This window comes from Puma concolor, chromosome D1, assembly GCF_028749965.1.
Source record: "Puma concolor isolate L17-30 chromosome D1, mPumCon1.1.hap2, whole genome shotgun sequence".
Taxonomy (NCBI): Eukaryota; Metazoa; Chordata; class Mammalia; order Carnivora; family Felidae; genus Puma; species Puma concolor.
The window spans coordinates 32,922,358-32,942,332 of NC_141676.1; the positions used below are offsets into that span (position 1 = coordinate 32,922,358).

The window sequence follows — 19,975 nt, forward strand, 5'->3', positions numbered from 1 at the left end:
ATGGAATAAAATATGGGCAGCCTTTTGAGACAATATTCAGAGGTATGTCTAGAAACAATCCCATTTTTTAAGTCTCTGTAAATCAAATATACACAAATTCTGCAAAATCTAGACCACAGCCATGTTTTTTAAAAAATTAAGTACATAAATCTTTTTCCTGGGGAGCTGGAGGGATTATTATATGTATCATTTCCCATTATTAAAGATTCTTAATTAATAAAAATATTTTATTAGTGTTATTTTTCTTACCAGCACCTCTAAAGAATAAGGGAAGAAAAATATCATTTCAGCCTAAAGATGAATAAACTAAAATACTGGGTAGGCAGTGTGTTTGTCTAATTTACCTGAGTACTTTAGTGTTAATGTTATTAGTGCATACTGGTGTGGGAGAGATTCAGTTTATGGTCTACAAGACTGAACACCAATTTTTTACTAACATTGATGTTATTTCACTGAATACCAACTGTATAAAAGCAGAACCTTCCTGGATCTATGTGATTTTCTTTATTTGATAAATTAACCTTGAAAAAGCATTTACCAAATGTCTTCCAAGGGCCAAAATTATGATAAGTGCTGGGGACACCCTGATGAGTAAAAGAGTCACAGCAGTGCCCTCACAGTGCTTAGTATCTGGAGCAGCGCCATCCAATAGAAATATAATGCAATCTACATATGTGATTTAAAAATTTCTACAGCCACATTAAAAAAGTAAAAAGAAACAGGTACAGTTAATTTTAATACTGTATGTAACTCGATAATTTCTAAAATGTTACCATTTCAACATAGAATGAACATATAAATTTTTGAGATACATTAAATTCTTTTTTCAAACTAAGGTGTGTATTTTACATATATGACCTCTCAATTAGGAGCAGCCGCATTTCAAGAATTCCAAAGACACATGTGGCTACTGGGAAGTGTACTAGATAGTATAGGTCTAGGGGAGAAGTTAAATAGAAAGCAATAAGAACAGTGTCAGTGCTTCGGCAGGGAAATTCAGTACTATGGGGAGCATGTGGGAGAACACCTCAACTAACTAATCTGTGTAGAGCTAGAAAAACCTTCCTGGAGGAAGTGACACTTTTAACTAAAGCTCAAAAGGATGAGCTGGCATTAACCACAGGAGAGGATAGGGGTTGGGCACTCTAGTGTTAATGTTAATAATATCCAAGGCCTGGAGTAGAGGGACTGTGGTGTGCCGGAAAGACACGACCATCAGGACTCTAGCATGGCTGGAACGGAGATTACTAGCATGGCTGGAACGGAGATTACTATGGAGAAGCAACAGAGATGAAAACGAAAAGGTAGAAACCGGTCCATGAAAAGCTTTGCAAGCCATGTAAAGGAATTTGGACTTTATTCTAAGGAATTCATCCTTTCTAAAGACTTAAGGCCTCTATTTATGGAACTAGCAATTTCAGACTGAAATGTGCTCCTCTTCACTGAAATACAAGGGGGGAGTAAGATAGATGGAGATGAAAAGGCTAAAATGCAAGATGACCACTTATTAGAGGTAATGAAGAATTTGGCTCTACATTAAATTAGTCCCTCAGGCCATTTTCAAGTCTTAAATTTCATAAATCCAATTTTTCAGCTATAACTGCATTAGAATAGAAACTATGCTTAACAAAATGTGACTTGTTATTTATAAATTATTTTTGGAGGGAACACTATCTAACATGTGTGACATATTAACATTGAAATTTCTGCCTAGCAGTTCTGAATAGTGTGTATGAATAGTGAAGTCCCACAGGTCGTTTTTGGAATTATAAATTACTAATTTGGTAATTTACAAAGTAATCCATGGTAGTTATAAGTTTCCTGCCTCAATTTGCAGCCTTGAATCTGTCTTCTGGTGCTGATAGGATATGGAAGAGTACTGGAGAATACTCATTTGTACTAGTGAAATGCACCAGGCTCTAGGTTCTACAAATTGCAACTTACTTACTTGAATTATTATATAATCCCACTAAGTATATTGTGATTACAAGTGTGGTGGTCTTCCTTGTCCTTAATGGATTATTAGCTTTTTGAAAGCAAGGGGAATGATTTATATTTCCATCAATATATGGGTTTTACCATGTGTCAGGAACTGTGGCATATTTCCCAGAGTGCCTGGATAATCTTGAACATATTTAGCATGAATTTATTAGAACCAGAAAAGATGTCCAAATATAGTCACAGCATATTATAGCTTGACAAAATACATGTTTGTTAAATAAAGATATTGCTTAGGAGCTGTACCAGCTTGAATAGTGTCCCCCCAAGTTTGTGTTTACCAGGAAGCTGTGAACGTGACTTTATTTCAAAATAAGGTCCTTGCAGATATAATCAATTGAGGACATACTCTATTAGGGTAGGCGCTAAATCCAATATGACTGGTGTCTTTATACTAAAGATAAATTTGGACACAAAAAACATGTATGGGGATAGTGAGAGTGGAGGCAGAGAATCAGTGATGCATACACAAGCCAACGAACACCAGGGATTATTGGCAAGTGCCAGACACAAGGTAGCGTCAAGGAGGTAGCTATTCTCCCCCAGCCCTGCTGATACCTTCATTTAGGACTTCTGGCCTCCAGAACTGTGAAAGAATAAATTTGTGTTATTTTAAGCCACCAAATATGTGGTACTTTATTAATACAGCACTAGGAAATGAAACTAATAGAGGAACCTTCCTGGGCCCTCCATTGTTTCCCATATTTCCTTCATGAATTAGCTCTCTTAAGAGACTTCTGTTTAATGGACTTGACAGATTAATCCCTTTCTCTGTTAAACTGTCTCAGCATGGTATTTTACTCTCGAATATTCCTATACAGTCCTGCTCCCACCAAAAGAGCTGTAAGCCAAGAGCACTTACTATTGCCATTAAATAATTCAATCAAATATTACATAAACTGGTGAAATATGAATGCAAAAGGAAAGACATCTGCTGTTCCCATGAAAAGTAAATTGGAGACTTTGGAGAGTCTTAATAAAGATAAGTCATGTAAAAAATGCAATCAAATTAGATGTAGGTGAGGTAATTATGAAAGATTTAAAAAAATTATGAAAATGTAGAAAATTAAGAAAATCTAGAAAATATGCTCAGATTGCTTTGTAAGTACCTTTGAACTCTAAGTTCGTTTTAATAAAAATAAAATCAGTGCTTGTAGAAGGTATGCCATGGGTATGGTTTATGTAAGAATGGACTTTGTGGAACTGCAATTAGGACCTGAGCATCTCCATATATATAAATATGGATAGGTTCTATAAATTCTCTCCATGTACCAACTCTTTCTATTACCCACACAATCATAACTTCAGACTACAACAATAAGAGGGTTGCCACTATAAGTAGAAAAACCTTGTTTACTATTACCATTTTTTAATCTAGTCACCTCTGACCCATTTTTCATTAGTACTCAGTATAATGCCTGGTATATACCAGCCTCTTCCAAAATATTTTGTGAATGAATGAGCATAAAATGCAAACTGTTTTTTTTATGTTTTTTCCTTTTCTACAGAATTATATCATCATCAATAAAGTTGTATTATTATGGGCTGATTTGAACTATAAAAATGGATTCATTATGGGGAACTCAATCTTTTAATGGCATTTATTAAAGCCTACACATATATGAATATTCTCACTTTTACAATATCATTTGTCATAGCCCTAATACGTTTTTCACATCATAATCTTTCTGAAAGTACTTAAATTGTTTCTATTCTACATCTTGATATAATTTCTCTGTAATGCCACAGTGTTAGTACCCCAAGTTCGAAGATTAGGACCTTGAGACCAAAAAATTAATATCTTAAAGGCAAAAATACCCAGTTATGCCTCTGATTCTAGATTAGTACAGACTCTGTCATTAATTAGGCTGTATACCTTCGAGGATACTATTGACCCTCTCAGAGTCGCAGTTTCTTCAGTTATCAGATGAGGTTTTTGATTGGCTGACTGCCCTCAGCCCTAGTCTTCATTTTCAGCACCAGAAAATTCTGGATTTTCTTATGAATAAAAAATGTGACTTTTCACTGTCATCGTCTCCATATGGGAGACAGAGAACAACACATATAGCTAGTTAAATCATGACAAAAAGGTAAGGTAAGGTGGTAATGTTTAGTGAGTATGGGATGGAAAGAAAGGGACACAAGACAGAGCATGAATTAATGCAGCCTACTAGTACAAACTCTTTTTGGGAAACAAATACAATGGCATATTTTATGATCATCTAACCCACAAGAATTGTGCTCTTAGTTGCCTAAAGGAATCTCAGTGGTAAGTTGGAAGGGCCTTGAGGTATATATAAAGCTTAAAACATTTAAAGACTTGGTCAACTCTTTATATTTTATTATTCTAACTAAGTAAAATATAGTCTTATTAAGTTATGTCATAAAACAATTGCTATATGATCTCTAAATCTTGATGAATGAATTTATAATCAAGCTTTATTCCTTAAATTATAGATAATATTAAGATTAGAGGCAACCAATATCAGGTTCTTTTTACAAGTTATACAATTATTTATTTTTCTCCACTTCTTTAGCTACTTAGGTAACTTAATGGGAGCCATGGGAAAGAAATCCTAATACATTTGGTAAATAAAAATGATGTAGGGTTTCAGATGGCCCACAAGACAAAGAATGTAACATGAATTCTGTTAAATAACTGCAGGAGTTGTATTTTTGCCTTGGAAAACTTTCATCATGGAACACAGCTGTGAAACAACTTTGGCTTCAAACAGAAAGGCTATAATAAAGCGCCTCCTAGCTAGACTTAAGTTCAAGAGGTTTATGGTGGCGAACAGAAGAAAAGATGAAATGTTTCAATAAGCCCCTCAGGCTGATTTAGTTAGCATTCACAAAGTAGAATAACCTATACATCACATACCCTTTGTTAGCTGGTTGTTTAGAATAGATGTATGAGTCACTAGATTTTATTTTAGCAGTTGGGCAATGCAATTCTCCTTTTGCCCAAAATATTAAAATGCAGAAATGTGAAACTAAGAGAGGTAATGTCAGATCTTATACAGAATGCTTATCAACCACTGTGATGGATCAAGAAATTCTGCTCTCACCAATCCATGTTGCACCTTGGTAGGCACAATGATAAATTACTCTCATGAAAAAACAATCTATTGTTCAACTAATCAGCAACTATAGTATATTTTCTTAAATTGTATGGGGAGAGGTGCTGGGGGAGGGAAGCTTGCAGAACCAAAAGAAAGCTGATATAGAGAGAAAGATAGGCGAGATTCTATCCTGAATGATTTTAAGTACAAATGAATCCCTCTGGGAGTTTGGAGGATATGTGTATGTGTGTGTGTGTGTGTGTGTGTGTGTGTGTGTGTGTGTGTGTATTACATATATTAGTACATATATTAGTGTTGTTTTTTTTTCTCTGAGACACTGTTCAGAATTAATGAGGGTACCTGCAACGATGCTGGCAAGCTGCTGGGTTCTGGAGATGGGGTAGAGGCTGCGAGCCTGAACGATTGCTGAAGCGATTTTCTTGGCATGCTTCTCCTCCCCGTATGTTCTCAGGATGGAGGCAAGTGCCTGTTGATCTAAAGCGTTCACAACATCAGCTGCGGTGGGCATGTCAGGGTACCTACGCACAAGAAAAGCCAATTAGTTCGCTGACGTCAGTTTTCATTGACAAGAGGTGAGACTTCAGAGTACTGAAGTCAGGCGTACACACACAGTCTAAGCATCTGAGGTTTTTCAAGTCAGAGACTGAAATCTTACACAAATGAAATAGATTTTCCATTTCAAATACCCATCATAATGGCAAGAGGGGATTGTGTGTGACATTCATCAAGGTCAAAGGCAGCAGGAAATTAAAATATTTTACTAACATTTAATTCACGAAGTTATTATTCCTTATGCAGATTTCCCCTAAGCCAAAATAATGGAAAATGTTTGGATTTAGTTTGTTGAAAATTTAAACTACCATTTGATTTTTTTTCACTGTAAGAAGATACAAGATACTGACATATTTAAATGAGCCTATATCCCAGGAACTTAACTAAATCTGAGATTATAAAGTAACCGAGTATTGATATGGGAGCACAAATTGAATTTAGAAAGTCTATACAAGAAGGTACTCCCAGTCAGTTTCCCTCACAAAAAACTGAACAATCTTAATGACAATAATGTATATTACTTCAAATATTTAACGATATTGGCTTATAAACTCAGGACTACAGTCACCATGGGGTAAAACTTAGTAATCAAGAAACAGTACTAAAGCCTAAGTACTAAACTTAGTACTTAGTACTAAACTTAGTACTAAACAGTACTAAAGCCTTAACAGTACTAAGCCTAAGACAATAATTTTAGGTGGTGGAGACAAAGGAAAACCTCTAGCCAAACAGAACAGATCACATAGTAGGAAACAGCATTCACTCTGTCAGACCATTGCAGTTTACTTTCCTTTAGGGAAATGTGCCAAGGAATTCTAAATGATGAACGAACCGAGAACTTACTTATTGGTAAGCAGCTTTGTTAACAGTATTGTTACTACTCCTGTAATTAATACGTTGGATTGATTGCCAGTATCACACTGTGAGGACTTTAAGTAATAAGGATATGGTAGAGCTTTAAGGCCTAAGAGGGGGGTTGTAAAGAAACACCTGAAAATCCCTTCTTAAAAATAATAACCTGAACCTTGTTAACATATCTAGTGCCTCCAGGAGAATGGCTTGTCCCCTATTTTGTTATGATCTCTCTCTCTCTCTCTCTCGCTCTCGCTCTCTCTGTCTCTCACTGTGTGTGTGTGTGAGAGAGAGAGAGAGAGAGAGCGCAACATTGCTTTCCAGATCTGCCTCATTTTTTTTTAGCTGCCATGACACCCCCAGACCAATGAACATCCTGTAAGGTAGTCCTGTTTCCATCTCAATAGGCTTTGTTCTGCTAATAATAATAATAACAACAACAACAACGAGGAGGAGTCAGATCAACATAGATTAGAATACCTGACTTGCTATTCACACTGAGTAAGACTTTTAACTTACTGAAACCTCAATTTCTAACCTGTAAAATGAAAGTAACCATGCTTTACTTATAGGATTGTTGGGAGAATTAAGGGTGCATGCAGCTGTAAAGCAGATAGTAGAATGTCTGGCACACGGAGGTCAATGAATGTGCATGTCCCCTAGATCTTGCCCATTCCTAAATTTTCCCATCATCATTCTTGGCCTCATTGACAAAATCCCTGCTAGATCTTACCTAGTTGTGCATTCAACTGCCCAAAACCACTGAGCATCAAGATAAACCTTATTAATGATGGTAAATTCAGACCCAAGGGACAAGGTCCAGCTCTACCAGGACAACTCTAAGATTAGTATAGATGGACTTAGTAGTTCTTTATAATACCTTTCTACTTTTAAGTGAGACAATTAAAACAGCATTTTGCTCAAATAGAGTTCAGTGAATAATGGGCATAATCTTATTTTACTCTCATTCTAACACTGAATAGCAATGTACAAGTTTCCATTGTTCCACAAGACAAAAGGGGCAACGCTATGAAAAGCTGACAGGCTACGAGCAGACACATCAGGGTAGGCATTCATAATGAAGAAGTCAAAATCTGCCCCACCCCCCAACTTAACAGGTAAGAGATTTTAACGGTTCTCCAGAGATTTAAAATGACTACATTAACAGAAAGAAAATATTAACATAAGTGGAAATTTATTTATTAACTTTCAGGGAAGAATACAACTAACAACAGTTAGACCTACAAGTACTTGAAGCTGTGAACTAACTAAACTATGCTGTAAGATTCTAGTGATAAACGGAACAGGTTAAGAAAGTCTCTTGTGTCCACCTTCACCACAGATATATCAGCCTCCAGGATCTGACTGGCCATACTTTTTGGTGTGGCCTCCCTCTCCCCATGACACCACTTGGGTAAACATTGCACATATTTACCATGATTCTCCTTTTCTATGAATTCATGTGAATGAACTCCCTTTTTCTGAATGCCATATACTTTCTTCAGATCTGTTAATATCTTTGATTAGGTTATACAGTCTGGGCTATCTACCTGGAAGCCACCCTGCTTTCTAAGATATATTTGCTAAACTCAAATCTCATCCATTATGTATTGACTTAGAGTTTAATGTTTAAGGAAAATTTTATTTTCAGGTTCTTAGGGGAAAACCTCAAGAACCCTGATTCACAACTACAATTTGCTGAGAAGTTTTTACATTAACAATATGGGGATTTACTACCATTAACTAGAAGCTTTGTTCATTGTATTTCAGAAGGCATCCTCCTTAACAAGACATAGGAACAGCAGAAATTTGCTTGACATTTTATTACCTCTGCACAACAACCTCAATCTCCAAACATGAAAAGATATTTGACCTTTACTATTAGTCACTGCTTTTTAAAGGATTTTCATTATTTTCTTTTATGACCACATTCTTCATTCAATGAATGCCAACTTGGGAAAAAGAAGGTATAAGACTCAGAACAAAAGGTTCCAGCAAGTATGGGTCACAATCCAAGTTACTAGGTCATATCAGAACATGGGGAAAAGGCTATCTGTGAATAATTAGCATTGGACAAAGAAGTTTCTGGGAAAAGAAGTCAAAGTCAACTCAATATGAATTTGCTGACTTGAATTGGACATTAAATTTCTTATATATAGGTCCTTTGAATAGACTGTAAGAAATTTTGGAAAACCTGTTTGTCTCAGTAGAAATGTTTATGCAGGTCTAGAATTGCAGATTAGTAAGAGTAACAGAATGGTTTGCTTATTCAGATATAAGAAAATCTAACATTTCTCTTAGAAGATAAGGTTCCCAAAGGTAGGGGCCATGATACATAATTTGGCAGTGGTGGTGGGACATGAAATGAGAAAAACATGGTTAAGCTTTGTAGGAACAGGCTGTTCAGTCCCTAAGCCAGTGTTAGGCATAGAGACAAGTGCTAATCTAAGCTTTACAAATTAATTTGGATTTAAAAGAACTTATCCTATACTTTACTAGAATGTGAGCCTCATTGTGTTCAAATGTACCTATTTGAATAATGGAATAATGGAGAACAAACTAGTATTTCCATGGTGGTGAGGAATGAACAGGAGGTGTAAAGCTGTCATATATATAGTACTATGTGGATACAGTACCATAAACTGTAATTTCCCTGGAGAATGTTAAATAAAAGTGACTATACAAGAGACAGCACAAAACACACAATCACTGACCCCTAGAATCCTGCATTTCATGCAGGACTCAAAAGAATATGTGTTAAATAGAGTTCCTTTTACATCTCACAAGAGGCATAGTTGGGCCTGCATAAAAATGGATCCATTGTTTCAGATTCACATTAATCAATATTGTAAGCAGTCTAAAAGCCCATATTGTATCTATAAAAAAGATAATTAGTATGAAAGTTATCCTCCTCACTATTTTGTGTAAAGACAGCAATGATTTTTCTTTTAGAATCTCAAATCTAGAGAAACACTAAAGTCTATAATGAGTAGCAAACAAAACTGATTTATTATGTATGGATAGTGTTAGGTGTGGGCGTGTGATGGGAATTCTGCAGTCTTAAAAGGAAATTAAATTCAGGGTGTTTTTGCAAAATTGATTTCTTGTTGTGAGGAGAAATGCTTTATCAATACTCACCTGCCACCATCCATTCTCATGTCCAAGGGGCCGTCCTTCCGAAGGGAAAAACCTCTTTCAGGAGCATCAAGTTGCATGGAGGAACACCCAAGATCCAAAAGAACTCCATCCAAAGTCCCTGGCTGCACTCCAGCTTTCATTAATAAGGCTTCTGCCTGGCTGAACTGGCCTAGCATAGCTCGGATCTGTTTACTGTGAATAAACCCAGGAGATGGGAGAAAAGACTTCTGTTATATTAAATTCTTAAGGTCTATGATCAATGAAACGAAGTGTATCCTATTATTAGCTTATTTAACCAATATATATTTATACCAACCACATGTTTAGTACTACATAAAGACATTTGGAAATGGAAACTTTACATCCTTGGTTTCAACACCAGAGGTGATTTAATGTAATTTTAGTTTTGCTAATAAATGTAATTTATTGTATACCTATGTGAAGGTATACAATAAGTCATTGAATTTGCAAAATCCCTTTGTCAGATCAGGTCATTCACTTTTTTCTTAAAAAAAATAAATCTTAAATCTATAGGTTAGGAAAAAAAAGCACATATCATTTATCAAAAGAATAAATTTAGGGATAACAAATGCTGATGAGGATGTGGAGAAAAGGGAACTGTGCACTGTTGGTGGGAATGTAAATTAGTGCAGCTACTATGGAAAACAATGCAGAAGTTGCTCAAAAAATTAAAAATAGAATTACCATAGGATCCAGCAATTCCACTTCTGTAAATATATCAAAAGGAAATGAAAACATTCTGTTCAAGAGATATGTGCACCCCCATTTTCATAGCAGCATTATTTACAATAGCCAGAACATGCAAACAACTTAAGTGTCCACCAAAAGATGAATAAAGAAGCTGCATACGCATACACACACACACACACACACACACACACACAGGAATATTATTCAGCCACAAAAGAGGAAGGAAGTCCTGTCATTTGTGACAGCATATATGGACCTTAAGGGCATTATGTTAAGTAAAATAAATCAGACAAAGAAAGACAAATACTATATGATCTCATATGTGAAATCTTAAAAAATGAGAGAGAGAGAAAAAAGCCAAATTGATTAAAAAAAAAAAAAAGGCAGATCAGATTTGTGATTACCAGAGGTAGGAGATGGGGAAAAAGAGAATTTGATGAAGGTGGTTAAAAGGTAGAAATGTCCAGATAAATAAAGTGAATACATATGATGGATGTTAACTAAACTTATCGTGGTAATCATTTGACAATATATGTTGGTCAAATCATTACACTGTACACCTTAAAATTAATACAGTGCTATATGCATTACTATCTCAATAAAACTGGAAAAAATAAATTTTTGAGTAAGCCAATTTAATTACAACAAATAATAAAGTAGAGATCACAGAAAAAAGATGTCAAACATCTTCAAGCAAAGCATTTTAGCTTTCTCCATATTTTTCCCATAATTTAGGATAGGGGTACTGTGTAGCTGCATACTTGAAGCATGAAACTATGCTTAAAATAAATACCTTCTTGCAGAAGCATGTTTTAGCTTTCAGCAGGGATTTTGAAATCAATGGAGCATTCAAAATCAACAGACAGGCAAGAAGTTGGGATCACCTTGCAGCTATACTAATTCTCCTTCCTACACAAAGTGAGATGCTGCCTGCAGGGTTCTTCGGAAGCCTTAGGGCAACTGGTATGCATTTTGGATGGGGAATGAGAAGAGAAAAAAAATGGCAACTCTCCCAAGACCTCATTCCCTCCATCTACAGGTGGATAGGGTGAATTTGGATTTCAACAGTGTTGGGGAATTCGTATTTATAATGTTTACTTATGTGTTATGTTTAAGGAGAATTTCACTGCTCATTGGTAATTTTTTCCCAAATTCAAATGGAGAAAGTGATTCTCAGATTCACTCCCCAAAAATTCATTGAATATCTGCTATCTCTCAGGCATTATGTTAATTGAAGGTATATAAAAATTAATAAAGCATGGCTTTCCGAGCTTTGAAATGAGAGGAAGAAATGTACAAATGAATAGTCTGTGAAACAACCTGATGGGGGCTAATCGTAGAAAGATGGATTGTTATGTCTGTCTTTGGAAAATATAAAATGAATGCTAATACTAATGGGATTGAAAAGCAACTCACAAATCACTTATTCCAATTATTTAACTGATGTTTGAATCTCTTCCCTCTCCACTATCACAGTTGAATGGCCTGGGTTCGGGGGGGGGGCAGTTATTTTTTAGCCACCTCCCGTTCACCCCATTGGTGAGGGAAGGATTCCCATTCTAGGATTATGGACATTCATTGCTTGAAATATGGCACCTGACCACTGGACAGATGAGATTGACAGTTTATTAATCACACACACTTACAGCCCAGGGGAGGAGGGCAGCATGTGCCCTGCATGGCTACAAGGAAGGGGGTTGTACTCACAGACAGAATGGGCAGGGAGAGGCTGTAGGATGCAGGTTTTATACTAACAAAAGAGCAGTGGCCCTTCGTTCCCATGAAAGTGATTGTCTTGTCTGAGTAATTCCATGGGCAGGGAACTGAAACCTGCTTTTCAATGATAAGCAGATGTTGTTAACAAGGGTCATTTGGCTCAGGGACTTTTATCTGTGGGAGCACAGTGGGGAGGACAATTTTTGGTTGGTCCACTGGAGGATCTCCTAGTTTTCCTCAGATGTCAAGAACACATAATATTGGGATTTTATTTTAAGGCCTTACACCACAATCCCCTGGTCCGTGTTTGAACAGTGCCAATAATAAGAACTCACTACTGTTTTCTTAGTTATTTTTTAGTTGATAGCTGTTTCCTCACTATTTCTACAATTTTTCCTCTTGGTGTCAGTCTATGTAAAACAACTGAAAACTCACAACCATGGAAGCCTTTTACATTTCTTCTGTTGGTCATTGTAAGGGATATTTGTTGGCTACCTCTTAGTTGCCAATCTCTGTTTCAACAGGACCTCAAAATTTCAGCCATGTATTTTGGAAGAGACTCATTATATCTATGATGGTTTATGTGTCAACTCGGCTAGGCTACAGTACCCAGTTATTTAATCAGACAATAATCAAGGTGTTGCTGTGCAGGTAGTTTGTAGATATGGTTAATAATCAGTTCACTTTGGGGGAGCCTGGGTGGCTCAGTTGCTCAAGTGACCAAATCTTAATATCATCCCACGTGGTGACCACTCAGGTGTGAGACTGAGCCCTGCGGCAGGCTCTGCACACAGGGTGAAACCTGCTTGGGATTCTCTCCCTCTTCTTCTGCCTCTCCCCTGCTTGCACACATGCACTCTCTCTCAAAATAAATATACTTGCACACACAATTTATATATAAAAATATATTTTATGTAGAGTCTATAAATTATAATATATATCAATATATAATACAATATATGTAAGTGTGTGTGTGTGTGTGTGTGTGTGTGTGTGTGTGTGTGTATGTGGGTATCTTTTGCTGATTCTATTTCTCCTGAGAATCTTGACAGACGTAGTATCTTAGCTCAAGATGTAGATTTGTGGGGGCGCCTGGGTGGCTCAGCTGGTTAAGCATCCAATTCTTGGTTTTGGCTCAGGTCATGATCTCACAGTTCGTAAGTCTGAGCCCTGTGTCAGGCTCAGCACAGACAGTATGGAGCCTGCTAGGGATTCTCTGTCTCCCTCTCCCTCTACCCCTCCTCTATGTGCTCTCTCTCTCTCAAAAATAAATAAATAAACTTTAAAAAAAAAGATGTAGATTTGTGATTAGCCATCCTAATTTACATACCATCTCCAAGCCTATATAATTTGTTCAGAGACTGGCATATGTCACAATTCTAGCCGGTGAGATATAAGAGATATTTCCTAGGGATTTAGGAAAAGAAAATTACTCTTTCTTTCAATGAACTATATAGAAAGAAAAAGGTTTTTCAGGCTCTCACTTGACATGAAAGAAGCACACTGCCTGGACTGTTGCCAGCAAATATCCTGACCCAAAGAAAGGAGAGAGTAACCATTTTTGGCCAAAACAGCCACTAGATTGAGCCTCAAATATAATCCCCAACTTGTCTTAGAACTTTTGAGTTACATAAACCCATAAGTTGTTTGTTATTGAAGCCAGTTAGAAATGCTTTTTCTCTTACTATGGCAGACAAACATCATAACTATTGTAACCATCATGCTCCTTTAAGTCTTCTTTCCTCCAAACCATACTCTTGTTTCTTCTGCTATATTCTCCATTAAAAAAGAAAATCTATCATGCTAGACGCTCTTTTGTGAATGTGTTCCAGTTTGCCTATGCCCCTTGATCTAAATTCTATAATGATCAGCATGGAATAAAGTCAATTCTGGCCTTTTCTTATTGTAGTTACTATATTAACGCAGCTCGATATCAAAATAATTTTAGAATTGATTTCACACCATTGCCTTATGGTACCTAATACCCTTCAGTTTTTTTCCTGTACACAGTTGCTAAGCTTCCTCCATCACTGTGTTTGTATAGCTTTGTTTTGTCAAATGTTGTGGATCTAAGTATAATTTCTGCCCTACACATTCTCTACAACCCTTTAGGATCCAGGTATTACCTTTAACCACAGAATCTTCTTTATATTTCAGCAAAACCTCCAACAAATCACTCCTTCCCAGTCTTAATTCCTTAGTATTACAGCTATTATCCTGCTTGAAGCTAACATACTTGTAAAATAACAAGTAACATCTTATAAGGAGTGTTTGCATTCTTGGGTGCCCTCAAACATAATTGTTTAACACACAGTACTCATACAGTTTTATGCCTGACTATTAGTAAATAATAAAAATACAATCCTTGTGGTACAAAACTCAGTGTAAAACACAAGTATGAAAATGTCACATGGGAACAAAAGTAACCACATGGCAACAGCACAAAGTAAATCATGTGGCAGATCATTAAGGCAGAGTTTTCTGATGCTGAAATCAGTTATATGTTTCCAGAATTAGATCGTTCTCACAGTCAAAAAACCATCCACAATGTTTACTGACCAATCTGTCGAATGAAAACTCAGCCTTAACTTCAGACCCCGGGGCATTATTTCATATATACAATTATGTTCAGGCTAATTTTCCTGGACAGGCACATTCCTTGCCCCCTTTTCTCTTTCTTCCTCCCTTCCTTCAAATTTTAATTTTCAGTGTTTTTTGCATATGTATTTCACAAGGATTATAAAACAAGTAACAGTGGGGCGCCTGGGTGGCTCAGTCGGTTAAGCACCCGACTTCAGCTCAGGTCACGATCTCGCGGTCCGCAAGTTCGAGCCCCGTGTCGGGCTCTGGGCTGATGGCTCAGAGCCTGGAGCTTGCTTCCGATTCTGTGTCTCCCTCTCTCTCTGCCCCTCCCCCGTTCATGCTGTGTCTCTGTCTCAAAAATAAATAAACGTTTAAAAAAAAAAAATTTAAAACAAGTAACAAAGTGTGAATTGGCCAGGGAGGATCATGATGGTCACAAAAAATAGAGGCAAACCAGGACATTTAGCCATAATTACAAATGCACAATTTGTTCAAATTGTCATCATCGTGTGTCATCACCTTAGGCTCCCCAGGATGTAAGCAGAATACTACTGTGACTCAAAGCACATCCTATGTGAGAATGGTTCTGCAACCCAAACCCAGGAAAAACCAAAGTGCTTAGCAGTAGAGTGTCAACAATACCTTGGTTGCTGGAAGCCATTTATGAGGTTCTCTGTGATAATCTTGATTCTAACAAGTCATCTGCACTTTGAGTACAAGTGATGGGTCTGTTTATTATAAAGGACTAAGGTGCACTGGGATATACTGCAGTGGTGATATAAGAGTAGTTACAACTCACTGTGTATTTGATTTAGGATTGAATGTGGCACATCATCCCTCCTCTAACTGCACATAAAGTCTAATAATAAGGGTTTAACGATGTTAGAGATGAATTACTCTACAAATTATAAAAGTGGATCCAACTCACAGGGTTGAACATCTTGGAGTTAACATGAATACCTATCCATCTTGGTTTTAAAACCCCAAAACTCCAATGGTTTATAAAATGCTTGATACAAAAGAGGTACTTTGGCTGCCCAGGGATATATAATTTTCAGTTTCATTGAGAGAAGACTTATTTGTGTAGAATCAGGTAACACAATTTAAAACATATGTTTATGTTCAGAAGTCTGAACATAAATGTTCAAAAAACACTGAATTTGGAGAGTAACTCTGAGACAGGCTAGGGAAGAAAACCATCACTATTATACTTTTCCTCATAGGATTTAACACTCTTCCACCTTCACCAATAATACTAAATAAATGCTTTAAGTCATTATATGCCTCTAGCCTCAAGTACAGTAATGAACTTTTCCATAATAAACAAATATAGAAACATACACAACTGACAAAAACAAAAAATGGTCCATGAAAATGATTAATGACAGTCTTGATTCTTTCTGAATCACTTAACTTTTGCTGTGTGGCAAACTACCCCAAAACTTATTAGCCTAAAACAACAATTATTTATCAGCTCATATTCTGTGCATCAACAATTTAGGTTAGGCTCAACTGGGTGATTCTTTTGATAGTGGGTGACTGAGGCTTAGTTGGTCTCATTTGGCCTCAATTACAGGTTGGGAAGTTGGCTGGGGTAAACCATGTGTCTCTACCATGTAGCCAGCTAGCCCAACCTTCAACACAGAGTGGTCAAGTTCCAAAAATAGCAAGGTAGGACAACCCCAATACAGAAGTACTTTTTAAGTTTCTGATTATGCCAATGGGATTTTCTAATATCCCATTGGCCAAAGGAAGCCCACAGCTCAATTCAGGTTCAAAGGCTATAAAATTAGATTCACCTCTTGATAAAAGTAGTAAAGATATATTACAAGGGAGTATGTAGAGAAAAGAGAGGGATTACAGTGGGCATTTTTGCAAACAATGTACCACTTTCTTTGTATTTAGGAGTGAATTTGAAAGTAGGAAGGAGAAAAAAATAATCCCTCTAGATTCTCTTCTACGGAATTAGAATTTATATTACAGAGTAGCTTCCTCTACAGGCATCACAAGAAATACGCAGTGGTGAGTGGTGGTGTTTGATGTTAGAATGCAGAGGAAGACTAAGGTGCTAGGTTCTGATACCAGAAATACAACTCTGGGCAGAGACCAACAAGGAGTCTGCCATATGGGTCTGGCAAGAGCTAATACGTGATCATCTGGGAGGGAGTAGCATGTGGTAGTAGGGGGCCTGCAAGAAAGCAATGTATTGGGAATTAGTTGTGTTCACATCAAGTAAATGTGGCAGCAAATAGGCGGGCTCTAACTGTTGGCCAGACTTTTCCTAAAAAAACAAGTCGTGTAGGACAAGTGTAAAGGAATTGAGGTGCTAAACAGGAATAAGGGAAGAGATTCAGGCATAAGACAATAAGCTTAGACACGTAATTAGAACCAGCCCAGTCACTAAAACTAAGGCATCAAATCAGGAGTAGTAGTAAAGGCAACTTGATGCTATCACTTAGGCTACAGACTAGGCCATCTTCAATCCATTACCGGAGCCCTGTGGTGAAAAATGGGGGTACACTGAACTAGCAGATGGATATGCAGAAAACTCTAATCATATGAACTAGAGTGACAAGCAGAGCAATGGAAAGCAGAAGAGAACTAACATGTCTTAAGAAGCTGCCAGGAACAGTACCCAGACACTTCAAGTTTGTTTCACTGAACTTAAAGTGAACTGAATCCAGGGTTCACTTCATCATAAACCTGAATCATTCATTTTGTGTGTACACTTGGAGACATACCTAAGTGATAACATTCCATAAGAGGATAAGAGCAAAATACAAATAGCTTTTTTTTTTTTTTTTTTACTGTGGCTCCAGGTCCTTCTTACATTAGCGTCAACATTATTTCATATGAATCCCAATGTACTGCCTATTTTCCAGTCATTAAATTTAATTGATCTGTAGGCAAAAAGCAGGGCCCGTGGCTGCTTTTACCATGTCCTTAGGCCTCCCAAATAGGAATTCAGAGTGAGCCAAAGCAGTGGATGAAACATGTAGTTAATTTGAGCAATGGTAAGAACAAACATCCAGAGTGCTTTCTGTGTGCCAGACCCTATGCTTTATACTTATCAAATCATTTCAGCTCCTGCTAACCTTATGATTGTAGGTGACACTATGGCCTGCAATCTGCAGATGAAGAAACAAGTTCAGAGGTGAAGTTATTTATCCAAGTCATACGACTAGTAAGGGGCAGAATTAGAATGCAAACTCAGGCTAGTCTGGCTACTGAGTCTCTGTTCGCAACCACTATACTGTGATACCTTTCAACTTTCTATTTACTTAGTACCATTTCAGATCTCTTACTTCTTACCATTATGACCTTGTCATGATCCACAAGTCTGCCTAGTTTGTCTGATTTTTTTATTAAAATACTTTAATTGTTTTTAATGTTTGCCATCTCTTCATAGTTATAGTTCTTCAGATTCAGCACTCAACAAATATTTGCTGAATAAGGATTATCTATTAGGTGCTGGACACAGGAATATAAAAATGAAAGAGAGCACATAATATAGATAGGTATATGCACAAACTCACTAAATTACAGAGGAGGTGGTTTATTTCTTCTTAAAACAACAGTGGCAGAGTGGAATGGGGACACTGCAGCATAAGGTTTATGTTTAAATCTTGGCTCTGCTACTTATTAAACCCTGTGGTATTGGACAAGTTATTTAATTTCTCTCCATTTCAGTTCCTAGTATCTCATGCTATTTAAATTTTCCGCTTTTATTTTAAGTTTTTTTTTTTTTTTTTTTTTGAGGTTGGGGGAGAAAGAGAGAGAGAGAGAGAGCGAGCGAGCAAGCAGGGGAGGGGCAGAGAAAGAGGTAAACAATGAATCCTAAGCAGGCTCTGTGCTGAGAGCATAGAGTCTGACACGGGGCTTGAACCCATGAACTGTGAGATCATGGCCTGAGCTGAAACCAAGAGTCGGATGCTTAACTGACTGAGCCAACCAGGCGCCCCAAATTTCCCCCCTTTAACTCAACTTAGTATGGAAGAAATATCTCAATAAGTTCTGGACTCAGACTGAATCAGACCATTAGCTTTCTAATTCTTTAATTATTTTTGAATCTGACTATGTTAGGTATTGCTAATCTTGACTCCAGCAAGATCTGCACTTGGAATACAAGTTATGGGTCTGCTCTATTACAAAAAACTGTGGTGCACTGGTATGTACTGAGGCTGGTGATGTAAGAGCATTTGATTTGTGTATTTAAGATTGGATATATAACTTCATCCTTCTTCTAGCTGCATACTGTCTAATGATTCTGGAGCCAGATTCCTCATTTGCACTATGTGAACAACACAGCAGTACCAATGTCATGGAGTTTTGTGAAGAGTATATTAATTAATGTACATGAGAACACCTACTAAGATGCCCTAAGGCATAGAAAAGCCCTCAAGAAATGTTACTTCTCTTCCTCTGCTCCACGTTGTTTTATTCCCTTAGATACTCTTCTTACAAGTTGGTCACTATGCTGCCAATCAAGAGCTGGGAGCATTGGCAAGGATTTCCTTCAAGCCCACCAAATGCAGGGCATACTGGCTGTGACCCTTTGACTACAAAGATTTTTCTCTCCAACCTCTTTGATGTGCCACTATTATTTCTCTTTCCACTTCACCATGCCCGTTTTAGTTTGAGAACTTGTTCACTTTTCTTTTGAGTTTTTATTTAAATTCCATTTAGTCAACGTACAGGGTAACATTAGTTTCAGGTGTACAATATAGTGATTCAACAATTCCATGCAACAACTGGTGCTCATCACAAGGGCACTCCTTAATCCCCATCACCTATTTTTTTTGCCCATCACCTATTTAACCCATCCCCCCTCCCCATCCACCTCCCCTCTGGTAAACATCAGTCTGCTCTCTATAGTTAAGAGTCTGTTTCTTGGTTTGCCTCTCTCTCTCTCCCTCTCTCTCTTTCCCCTTTGCTCATTTGTTTTCTTTCTTAAATCCCAGATATGAGTGAAATAATATGGTACCTATCTCTGACTGACCCATTTCACCCAGTATAACACTCTCTAGCTCCATCCATGTCATTGCAAATGGCAAAATGTCATTCTTTTTTCATGGCTGAGTAATATTCCATTATATATTGGAATTATATATTGCATTATATGTCACACCCTCTTTATCCATTCATCAGTCAATTGGCACTTGGGCTGCCTCCATAATTTGGCTATTGCAGATAATGCTGTTACAAACATCAGGGTACATGTATCCTTTTGAAACAGTATTTTTGTATTCCTTGGGTAAATACCTAGTAGTGCAATTGCTCTATTGTAGGGTAGTTCTATTTTTTTACTTTTCAAGAAACTTCTATACTGTTTTCCAGAGTGG

At 37.1% G+C, this 19,975-nt stretch overlaps 1 protein-coding gene across 11 annotated transcripts in view; it reads right to left on the reverse strand.

Moving 5' to 3' along the window:
- METTL15 (methyltransferase 15, mitochondrial 12S rRNA N4-cytidine) overlaps nt 1–19,975 on the reverse strand; it is a 295,673-nt gene that overhangs the window by 130,487 nt on the left and 145,211 nt on the right. For all 11 annotated transcript variants that reach the window (XR_015240948.1, XR_015240947.1, XR_015240946.1 and 8 more), the window contains 2 exons: nt 9,624–9,815; nt 5,421–5,599 (listed from right to left, as the gene is read on the reverse strand). Coding sequence is in view for 8 of the 11 variants with exons in the window: in XM_086677775.1 (XP_086533901.1) it covers nt 5,421–5,599; nt 9,624–9,815 (371 nt within the window). In the remaining 3 variants the exon portion in view is untranslated. The remainder of the gene's footprint in view (nt 1–5,420; nt 5,600–9,623; nt 9,816–19,975) is intronic.